General features: G+C 39.0%; 1 protein-coding gene across 1 annotated transcript in view; it reads right to left on the reverse strand.

The window, feature by feature from the left end:
• Window positions 1-11,856, reverse strand: part of ap3b1a (adaptor related protein complex 3 subunit beta 1a) — a 44,309-nt gene that overhangs the window by 18,482 nt on the left and 13,971 nt on the right. Inside the window, exons 9-22 of the mRNA XM_079486976.1 lie at window positions 11,811-11,856; window positions 10,296-10,350; window positions 10,014-10,085; window positions 9,400-9,462; window positions 8,949-9,081; window positions 8,436-8,545; window positions 7,494-7,670; window positions 6,664-6,850; window positions 4,038-4,168; window positions 3,614-3,746; window positions 3,207-3,363; window positions 1,218-1,395; window positions 1,013-1,055; window positions 832-935 (exon numbers count right to left, since the gene is read on the reverse strand). The exon at window positions 11,811-11,856 is cut by the window's right edge and continues 52 nt beyond it. Of these exons, the coding sequence (XP_079343102.1) occupies window positions 832-935; window positions 1,013-1,055; window positions 1,218-1,395; window positions 3,207-3,363; window positions 3,614-3,746; window positions 4,038-4,168; window positions 6,664-6,850; window positions 7,494-7,670; window positions 8,436-8,545; window positions 8,949-9,081; window positions 9,400-9,462; window positions 10,014-10,085; window positions 10,296-10,350; window positions 11,811-11,856 (1,589 nt within the window). The remainder of the gene's footprint in view (window positions 1-831; window positions 936-1,012; window positions 1,056-1,217; window positions 1,396-3,206; window positions 3,364-3,613; window positions 3,747-4,037; window positions 4,169-6,663; window positions 6,851-7,493; window positions 7,671-8,435; window positions 8,546-8,948; window positions 9,082-9,399; window positions 9,463-10,013; window positions 10,086-10,295; window positions 10,351-11,810) is intronic.

Genomic DNA, 11,856 nt, shown 5'->3' on the forward strand with positions numbered 1-11,856 from the left:
AATTAAATAAAATAAGAAATATTGTTGTTATTTATTCACCCTGATGTCATTTTAAACGTGTACATGACTCTTTGTGGTTTGAGAAATGTCTTGGGGTTCAATATTATTTGGTTTCCAACATTCTTCAAAATATCTTCTTTTGTGTTATGCTAAAGAAAGAAAGAAAGTCACACAGATGTGGAATGATATGAGGGCGAGTAAATGATGACTAAATTGTCATTATTGGGCGAACTATCCTTTTAACAAGAGAAAACATTAAAATCCCTTTTAAGCATGCACTGTTTCTCTATTAGAGAATTAAAGTTACGTTTCTGAATTTTTGAAACACAGCAATAAACCAAGGTCAACATCTCACCAAGGATTACGGATGAAATGACAGCGGTGAAGGTCTACAGACACGTGTGTGGGGGCCGCTGGGATATTACAGATCATGTGTCAATCCTTATAGCAGAAAGACACAGATAGTATTTGAGAAGAAATGACCACACATGCTTCATTCATCTTTCGCAGACGTCTCTCTCTCTCTCTAGCTCTCCTCTCCTAACATCCCTATCCAATGCAGGATCCTCACGGGAGAAAGGGGCCGTCATACCGCAAAAGGTCAACAATCACAAACAATGACAACACACACACACACACAGAGGAAAAAACATAGACTGAGAGAAGGAAAAAAAGAAAAAATCTATACTTCACCAAGACAAAGAACATATGAGTCTGGGTGTGTAGGAAACAGACCTACACAACAAACATCCATATGGACACAAAAGATGACTATAGAGGAAATGATGTCAGCACAGAAGGTCAGAGGTGAGGACACACACACACACACACCTGTAAGGCGGATGCAGAGGTTGCGATGGAGAGTCCCTGGAGGTCAGACAGTAAGCTCGGAGAGAGAATGGAGCTCTTGGGTGTGGTCAACGGTGCAGGAGAAACTGTAAACACAACAACACAATTAAACAACATGACACCATCAAAAACGTGTGATACAAAACGAATAAAAGAGACTCACAGTCGTCCAGATCGAGGAGGGAGACCTCCTTCTTCTGATCAACCTGCAGACACAGACAGAACAATATAAACATGGAGGCGAGGGATTTATGATGTCAACTGATATTTTACATTAAAGAAAATAATTGACTCGACTGCTAGAGTGAACAAAAAGGTCATTCACAAGAGGTCATAGTGTAGTATGGGTTCGTCTATAGGTGGCTTACCTTTGTAACTGGTTTGGATTGGACAGGCTTATACTTTGCTTTTGTCTTCTGATCGGTTCCCGAGTCTGAATCGGACCCTGATCCGGATTCAGAGGAGTTCTCTGACAAAGAACTCTCCGAGCCGGATTCACTTCCTGATACGGTTTCTGCCTTTACAGCACTTCCATTCTTCTGCTTCCTGTTCAATTCACACACAGAAACAAACCGAGAACATCAAAAGCAAATGAACATCTTTATATTTTTCCCATTGGAGGTTGTTTTTGTGCACTTTGTGGATTAACTGATGGAATACTTTACCTAAGGACATTTTTTCAACTAAGACATTATTTCAGTATCTGGACATTCAGTTAAGATTACCTGTTTGTTTTGAATTAGGATTTTCTATTTGTCAATAATCTACTTCTTATGTTTGAGATTATAAATATTAACTCTTAAAATACACTTTTCCGTTTCTGAACTTTAACGTAGCGCTTGGTGTAAAATATTACGGGATAAAATTTGTTACAGATGTTAACTTTAACTTGATCTTAACTTTTTATAGGTTTCAACCTCCATCTATTTTCCATCTGTCCATCATTCCGGGGTCGCCCCTGTGACCTGTATCGCCGAATCTTTCTATAAATCAACCTTTATATTTTAGCGTCTTCTTGTAAAACTCGTTGGCACAATTCTAAATTGCTGTGGGTGCTAACCAAGGTGTTTCTAAGTGAACGGTATCATAAGACGTGGTTTCTATCCGTTTCTTTTACACATAACAGTAAATGAATTTTAGGAGACCCGCTAATTCCACCAAATTCTGCAGATTTTGAAGAAACGTCTGTTTGAATGCGAGATGATTTAATGGATTAATTTGGCCTTTGGATTTCATTTAGTGTGTGCAGGTGTGTGAGAGCTTGTACAAACACATCCAGACAGGCACACACATAGCACACAAAACAGAAACGCAGAATTCGCAGGCGGCGTTAAAGCATCCGTGTGTGTGTTAATGAGAGAATTTCACGGTGGATGAGGATGTGTTTAGTGCTTTAAATGACAATGATAACAGGACAGCAAACAAAGAAAGAGATTATCACATACTGTAGGTGTGTGTGTGTGTGTGTGTCATTCGCAAATGTAAAGCAGCAGGGCCAACAACAAAAAAGCAAACAGTGGCTCTTTTAAAACATAGTGAGCGACCTCGCTGTCTACATAGCAGCTCTTTTCTAAGGCTTACAGTTTTTAGTACATACGTGTTTTGCTATGTAATACAACTCACTTCTAGTTCTAGAGAGTGTGTGTTTAGTCATAATTGTGTGTGTACAAGCAACCACAAAAATGATTGTATTTGTGTGTTTTCTCTAACAGCTTTTAAAGTCTAAATAGTTGGCATCCTGCGTAAGTGTGTGTGAGAAAGAGAGAACGAGCGTGCATGTGTAAAACGCACAGCGTGTGTGTAGATGAACAGATGGCCGGTGAGATTATTGATGCCACATTTTATTAGTCACGTTTTATGCTGCGGCATACACACTTACAACAACACACACAAGTGCACACTCACACACTATTTACTTCCACCAGATGTATAAAAGCCAGTTTTATACATGCACAGCCGCTATACATTATAATAGGGTGAACTATGAAAAATTAATGATCAAACATACAATGGGGAAACTGTATAGGGTGGTGCACGGTTGTAAAATCATCATCAGCATATTATTTTACTACATAGTGCTTGAGTTCAATGCAGTCATTTTGTCTTCATCACTTAACGGGTGTTTTGAAAACACATTTGACCCCGATTGAGTGTTTATATGCAAAGTGATGTATCTATGAAGGCAAGGAAACAACATTTTCATTTCTGGGCGGTTTATTCATCTACACTGTATGATTGAAAGTGAAGTCTGAAGGACGAGTTCACAAACGTAAAGACGAGATGACGTGGAAGTTTTGTAGATTTTCTGAAACACATTTGCATCACTGGTTGCACAAGGCTTTAACTGTGATCGGTACCTGTCTTTGCTTGCCGACTTCAGCAGTTGTAGTTTTTGGTTTCGCTGCGTTTTCTTCTTCTTGTCGGAATCTGATTGGCTGGAGCTGTCCTCTGATTGGCTGGAGCTCTTGTTGGATTCTTCACTGTTCTCCTCGCTCTCTGATTCACTTCCTGATTCTAGGAGCGTATACACACCATACTTGAAATCTCTGAGGCGTTTGTTTCATTTTAGTTTCACTAAATCCGTTTAAATAACATTGTACGTTGTAATTATATAACATTAATTGTTTGTGTTCAACTGAATACAAGAGAACATATACTGGGATGTTATGAAAGTGTGCAATCTGTTTGCTACCTTTTTCGCCTTGATTTCCCAAATTATTCCCACATAAAAGTATAAAAAAGTCCAACAAAACCCATCTCGGACCTTCACTGCTGCTGCTGCTGTCCTCACTGCTGCTGCCTTCCTCCTGTTCCTCCTCTTCAGAATCAGAATAAAACTTCTTTTCTGACTTTGCAGGTTTGGATTTACCGAGTGCAGGTGCTCCAGTTTCCTTCACCTGGAAACGAGAACAGGAAATGATGTCATAATCATCTGCCACGTCTTTGGCTATGAAACAGAAGCTGCATCTTAGGGCTTTCGAGGTTTATTATTGCAGGTGTATTTCTGAAAAGCAACAGTTACAATTCCAGCAAAGAATGAAACTGCAATGATTATGTCTTAACATAAATAAATGTTAATTTAATATTGAATTAAAAAATATTTGTTTTACTGAAATTAGACAACCTTGACGACGTATGCAACCAAAGAATTGTGAGATATAATGACAAATAAAACATAATAGGTTTACCGGTTCCACCACCTCTACATTCCTTACTGATTGGTCCGGAGCAACAGCCGGCCAATCAGAGAGCTCCAGATACCCAGCGGTGGTAGCGTTAAGAGTATGAGACAGAGTGCCCAGCTGAAAACGGTCCCGATCTGACAAACACAAATAAATGTGAAAGTTAAAAAAATCTGTTTTATTCATCTGAATCTTACCCCTTGGTTATTAGATACAGTAGTCATGTTGGTTGAAAACCTTCACAGTTTCATCAACAAAACATCTGCTTTCCAAACCAATCCCAAAGGTCTCGGTGAGACTAACAAACCGAAGGTTTGAGTTTATTTCAGAAACTCTGGACTTCTTTGTCATAATAAACAAAAAAGCAATAAGTGTCCTCGCAGGCATTCAGAAGCGGCTGAGTAATTGACATTAAACTGGCAGAAATGCCATGGCATTCAGGTCAGCCCGTCTCGCATTACACTGGGTACATCCCATAATAACCTGTATAAATGCGTAATCGCTCCGACTAGGAGATGTGCACTGCAGAATATAATAATGAGCAAAAAAAACTCTGCCGATATTAGAAATGACAGGTGCGGTTAAATGTCTCATAAATGTTATATGGGAAATTTATGCTGCGTAAATGAAACACGGTCGCGTGTTTGTTTCAGTACAGTCATTTCTTTACGGTAACCATGGCGACGATGGCCAAATCACTGAATTAGATCAAAAGTCTGGAAACAATGAAAGACGGATAGTTTGAAAATCTTGTCATTTCTTCACCTTCAACATAGAGATCAGGTGATAAGTCGCACCTAGCATCACTAAGTGTCTCCAAAAACACACAAAGACGTGTCGCTTCCAGTTCCATCACGGAGGTACATAATCAGCCTCTACAAACTTTATTACCACCTATTAAGAGCGCGACACACTTTACCAAGCACTGAGAACGATACTCAGCACAACAAAAATTACCCTCCACGACAGCCGGCTATCAATCACGTGAAGCACATCCTCTGCGCAATCCATCCATCCATCCATGAACCTACGGGAGCAAATGAGCGACACCCTTTTCCTGCTTGCGAGCGTAATTACTCCCGTTTAATGGCAGGTGAAGCCCGTGAACGCCGAGGAGGCGTAGTCGAGCGTCAGCCTGGGCGTGCGCGGGCGGATGGGGCTCCCGGATTCGACTCGCATCAGATTGCCGATATCAAATTAGCTCAAATCCAACAATTCAATTTCGTGCAGCAATAGAAGGCACAGCCTCTAGATTTACGCTTATAATCCCAATAAACAAAGTTGAGTTGGGCGGACGGACGGGGGGAAAACTGGTTTTGTGCAGAGCGTTACTGCGTGCGGGATTGATGTTTACGGGTTAACGGCGCTGTCATGGATGGCGGGAAAGAATTCCCATGACGGTGTTGTGTTTTTCAGCTGATAATGCGAGTTGTGATGCGCTGCTGGAATGTTACCGTGCACTGGAATAGAGAAGCGAGGAACACGAGTTAAGGAGATCACTGACGGCAGGATTGACGCTGCATGGATGTGCCCGTGTCATTCAGAATCAGGGCACTGCGGCGTACTGATTCAATAGGATTTATTACACTGCAGCAACCGAGTTATTCACAAAAGATGGTTTATGTTAGTGGTGCGGCCTAGAGGTTACCACCAAAAGGTTGTGAAGGTTTGAACCTTGCTTGGGTTTCCAGGACTCTCGCACCTTTCAATGTTTTGATCGATGACTTTCGTGATAACACGATAAGAATTTGAAACCCCTACCCTAACCCACATTTCACCCAAGACTGTCGAAAAACTGTTGAGGCTTAAGTGCGATTTTTACTTCCTCGACAGGCCTACGCAGAGACGCGTACCCTAGGGCGTAGCCTAACGCTCATCGCTCAGAAGGTTTTTTTAAGTCACGGACCGCAAGCACTGTGATTGGTCTGCTTGAACCCCTCCCTTCTGGTAAAAAACTCAGCGATAGCATCAGGTTTTCTGAATTATCTTAATAAATGACGTGTCTTTCTGTATTTAACAGGTCCAAATTTCAGTTTCATCGCAGCTTCAAAAGGCTCTACACGACCCCAGCCGACGAATAATGGTGTTGTGTAGCGAAACGATTAGTCATTTTCTAAGGAAAATTATATACTTTTTAACCACAAATACACAGCTTGCACTGCCTCTGCAATGTACGTCCACGAATTTGAGTATTCTTGAAGAAAATGTCATTAGAAAATGACTAATTGTTATCGCAGATCCTTTTTCCTCGGCTGGTGCCTTTTGAAGCTGCGATAAAACAAAAATTTGGACGTTAAGCCAACAGCCCCCGTTAAAGTTCATTATGGGGATAAGAACCCTGGAAAGCTTTCCTCATAAGCCTCAATTTGTTTTCGACAGGAGACATAAATAGACAGACGGCTTGTGTGACATGTGGTTGAGTGAATTATAAGGAAAATAAAGTTTCTAGCTGATATATTCACAATAATATATTATTGCAGATATTATCAATTTGTAGTTTGTAGCTTTAAGCAAAACACTTAAATATTCCCACAATATAACATACATACTTTTATAAAACACAGCTCCTCGACTTACCACAGACTCAGATTTGAAGAAAAGTAAATCTCAAATGATCTGAAATGGCTTTTACCTTTGAATGCAGACTGTAGGACGGGAGCCGGTTTGGATGCCATCAGGATACGACGAGCGTATTTGCTCAAGGCTCCGCTCTTCTCGTTCGGAACGATCAGCTGACGAATGAAGCGTGTTCGGTCTCTGATGTCGTAATTCTGATCATACTTGCCCAAGTTTAAAATGTACTGAGTCAGCAACTTAGTCTGTGTGAGAGACGAAACACTTGTTCACATCAAGGACAACTACTACAACGCAAAATATCCATGCCATGCCAGGCCAGTGGATGGCGATGTTGTGGTGTAAAGAAACAGGACGGTCTTGGCACATACACATGCACAGTTATAAGCCAAAAGTGCTTTTTAATACCGTTGGTCGACGTATATGTGTGTTTAAAGTCTGGCCAATGTAAATAGTATGGCTCTGCTGGTATTATTGGTGAAGCAAATCCACATTTTGTTGGGGAAACGCTAATATATAATAATCAGAAAGAGCTCACAGTACGGGAAGCCGCCATATTGTTTTGGCGTTTCTCACGCGACTGAGTGCGTAATACGCATGAGCGTGACGTCAACGTTTTCAGAAGGTTACGTCTTGCAGTTTACATGGAAACGAAAACAGCTGTGTTTTCAAAAAGTTGCACTTTGTGACCCGTTTTCAAAAATGTTTTCAGTCTCCTAAAACGCAGTTTCTGTGAAAACGGACAGCCAAAAATGCAGTTGAAAACTGTCTCTTGTAACGGCCTCTTAATGATATTGACAGCCAATCAGAATGCATTTAAATCAAAAGCACTCACACAAACAAACAAAGAATCACAGAGTGCACGCCAAAAACAAGAGTCGAATTCACCTGTTTGGAGTTGGTCAGGTAAAGTTTGGCAGCTAAGTTGACCGTCTGGAGTTTGACAATGTCCTCCTCGCTGGTGAAACTCTTGGCCATCTTTCTCAAGACGTCGGGAGCGATTTTAGGCACATTTTCGCAGTACTCACCCATCAGCCACAGAATGCTGGCTCTAGCCATGGGAACCTGTGCAAGAAATAAAAGACCACAAATATTTGTAAAAATGCATTCAGCTGAACTGGGTTTACGCCAGGGACACACAGATATGTAAATTATAACTATAACCGATAACGAAACCTATAACTGATATAGTGGCCGAAACACAGTATCTACAGATTGATACAAAATTCCCTAAGACTGAAAAGTGGACAGCTTCTTTTATTTGAAAACATTCACTGCAGAAAACAGGGTAACCGTCAGCTCTCATTCTCCCCCTGAAAATATCTTACCAAGTCTACGTTACACTAGTAAACGATTCTTTGACCTTCAAACTTTTCTATTTTTTTATTTAAATAAAATATTAAAGATGTTCTTCCAGAGCAACCCAGGAAAATTCTAACAGGTCTCAAAACAGACATCATTCAGACAACAGTCTTATTCGAACAATATGCTTTGTTGCTTTAATTTACACATCTATAAATACTGGATCTACATAATGTACCAACATCAACAATGTTTTGCTAATAGCAGTAAGTGAATGATCACGACAGAAAGATAATACTGGACTGTGTTTAACTGTGAGCGGCGTGCAGCTAAAGAAGTTTTACCAGAAGAAATGATTTATCGGCTAGAATATATTGACCAAACTTTATTTATCTGCACATACCGATAACATAAAAAATGTATCGGCCGATACCGATATGGCCAATAATTCAAAGATCTCATCGTCTCAATTCATTATTAAAAATACAATAAATTACAATAATGTAAAACCATGCAAACACTACTTACAGTGATGTTGTCGAAAAGTTTGGCCATGTGCTTGATGATGTCACTGTGCTGCGACGGCTGAGTCTGCAGGAGTTTCTTGATCACAACGACACTCTCTGCAACCACAGTTTCTACAGCACCAAGAAATGCACAAATATACTAAACTATAACATTCGGGTAGAATCCTCGGCCAAAACTATAACTTCAAAATGACTTCAGCCTCGATAAAACTTGCATGTAAATGAAAGCCTATATCATTCGAGATCTTCTTTGTACTTTTGTACAATAAAATATTTATATTAATTAACAATTAATATTAGTAGAGCATAAAAGGGCAAAGGAAACAAATTACAAAGACAACTAAAATATCAAACAATTAATTATTAGGGAATTATGATCTCTAAATTGATCAATTGAAATAAAAGGTCACATGATCACATGACCAGCCCAGTACTATTAATCTCATACCTTCATATCTTTATCTCATAACTGTAATAACTTCAGAACAAAGATTCCTTAGTGCGGTTATATTACCGTCTCTGTTGGACAGCAGCACTACGAGACCGTTGAGGCAGCTGTCCGTCACCTCGGAGATGTTTGTGGCACATCTACCAATGGCCTGGATGGTGGCCGCAGCGAAAGCTTTATCTTGACTCTTTACATACGTCTGGAAGATACAAACACACAGACAGAGCTTTTACCTGCTATTCCTCGGGTGTGTTTCAAAACCTAGTCATCACTTCAGTATTCATCTTGTTTAAAACCGCCAAGGATGCCAAAAATAATGTTTAGTAGGCAAATTCATGCTCTCCTTGAGCAAAAAAAAACCCGGGGGATAGCTGACCCGGCTCATATGTTTTGCTGGTTTTGGGCATTTAGCGGGCTGACAACTAAACACCCTCGTGGCTAGACCATCAAACCACCCTAAGCAACATTTATCTTAACATCTCAAACACCAAACATTTCCCCGGATGCCAAATTTTACCTGGAACTCTCTCAGAATGGTGGAGATGTTTGCTTCATTGGCCAGGTTTGTCAAAATCTCCAACTGCAGAATTTAAAGAGACAATACAAACGTCAAGCAAACCGTAAAACATCACTAAGGCCGTGTTCAGACTCGACCTCTTTTTTTAAGCTGTTAGCGTCTGTTTTACATTATAATCCTATGGAGTAAACCGTGCGTTTTTTAAACGCCAGCGCCGGGTTGAAAAAAGTTCAACTTTTCTCAAATAAAAACCTCCCTACGTCAAGGTCCTGTCATTTCCGTTATCACATGCGAGGAACGTGATTGGTCAAGAAAGCTCAAGCTCGAAAAGATTTTATGGCGGCCAAACCCCCAGTGGAGCATAGTGTTCTATAAATGCAAGTTTAATTTTCACTTTCAACAACTTCTGATGGCATATCTAGCGAGAAATAACTATTATAGTTTTTAAATATGTGATTAGTTATTGCAAAGACGCTCTCTGTTTATAATCCGAATAGACTTCCGTTTCTCAGGGATGCCTCCGTGCACAGACGCTGCCTCCGAAGTCATGGCGTAACCAAATGCTTACTTAAAAAGCGCCTTAAAAACTATCAAGATATCAAGATATGATTCACCTTCAGTGTTTTGATGTGTGTGGCATCTGTTGATCTCACATAGAAGCTCTTCATGAAGGGCTCGAACATTCCCTACAAACACAAGCATCACAGATATTAGTGACCTCAGATGATAACTCTAGTGTTCAGGTATTACGGCATGGTTTATTTCAGACTCAAATTTGTCTACCTTAAGATTCAGATTTTACTTTCTTCCAAAGAACACACGCGGCACATGAGAATGTTTTTAATATGTTCATGTCATATTTTACGAAATGAGATACATTTTTATGTTTCATGTACCTTCCTCTGAATGGACATGGTGGCGATGTTCTGCAACACGATGTACTGAACCTCCCTAAAGACCAGAGTGAGAATAAAGATAGTTAGAACGTAAACCATACAAATAGTCGACCTGATGATTTCAAAGCGTGCCTGTTTTTCAACCAATGGTGCCAGTTACATTTTAGTGTTTCAATTATACACACAAAAAGGTGAGAAGTCCTGCAAATTTGTTGATTTCAACAAAACTTAAAACTTGGTTAAATGATATCTGTGTGTGTATCATAACTTGTAAAACATTTCCGGCATAATTTAACAATCACGCAAACATATTTACATCTCTATATGGCACATAGATTAACCACATTAAATTCAAGTTTAATTTAGCACTTTGGGAAAAAAGCGGAGAGAGCATGTTATTAACATTATTAATAATAATAAAAATCAAAATAAACTATAGAAAACATAAGAAAACTAATTAAAATGGGAAAATTATGAAATGAAAACATGGTATTTTTGCCAATCTTTCATTTGCAATTATATTCTAACAATTCTACAATATGAATAATTGTCTCTAGGAGTTTATATTACTATATTATTATATTATATTAACAACACGAGTAAGCAGGTTATGTGATGGCTTAGTGATATTTTAAAGCGGACTCTCGATGGAAAATGCTTAGAAATGCTTTAACAGTAGATGGGTCTCACTTTTTTAAATGATTGCAACCTATAAAATAATAAATATGTTTTTGTTTCTCTTAAATTACTATAAAGTAAAACTGGGAAGCTAGAGCATTGAGCAGAAAACGTTTTTCCCTAATTCTGGTCTCTGTCGCCATATTGTGAAATTGCGAATGGCTCTGTGTGCACTAACATTCAGGTCACATGATAAAAAACATGGCGCCTGTAGTATGATGTACACTACCGGTCAAACGTTTTTGGACACTTACTCACTTATGCGTTCATATTTCTTTCCATATTTTAGAATAATGAACTCATCAAAGTTATATAATAAAACAAAGAGAACTATGTTGTAACTAAAAGTAATACAAAATAAACTAAAACGTGTTATATTTGATCATCTTCAATGTAGTGACCACAGAAATGTTTTCTTGTCGTTTTATCAAACAGCTTTTTGAGGTCTCACATTGAGATGCTCTTTAACAATATGAAAGGAGTTCCCATCTGTACTGTAATCTTATTGGCTGCTCTTTCTTCATTTTTCAATCAAAGTCATGCATTTCAAAACATTTTTTATTAAATAATGAAAATGAAAAACATGTTTGTTAGCGAAATTATGTTTTGTCTACTAAACTAATTTCAAAAGACATGTAAGCATACACTTTCAGATCATACGCGCTTGTTTAAATAACAAGAAACGTTTCACTCAAGTGTCCCAAACCTTTTGACGGGTAGTGTACTCACACAAACTATATAAACCATATTGATTTCACAGTTATAAAGCATGTACTACATTGAATTCAGTATGAATTTGGACTGAGAAACACTCATTCTGTGTGATGTCTGTATTACCTGTGACTCCTCAGAAGTCTCACCAAAGATTTGGTGACGATACTGA

This window comes from Barbatula barbatula, assembly GCF_947034865.1.
Source record: "Barbatula barbatula genome assembly, chromosome: 22".
NCBI lineage: Eukaryota > Metazoa > Chordata > Actinopteri > Cypriniformes > Nemacheilidae > Barbatula > Barbatula barbatula.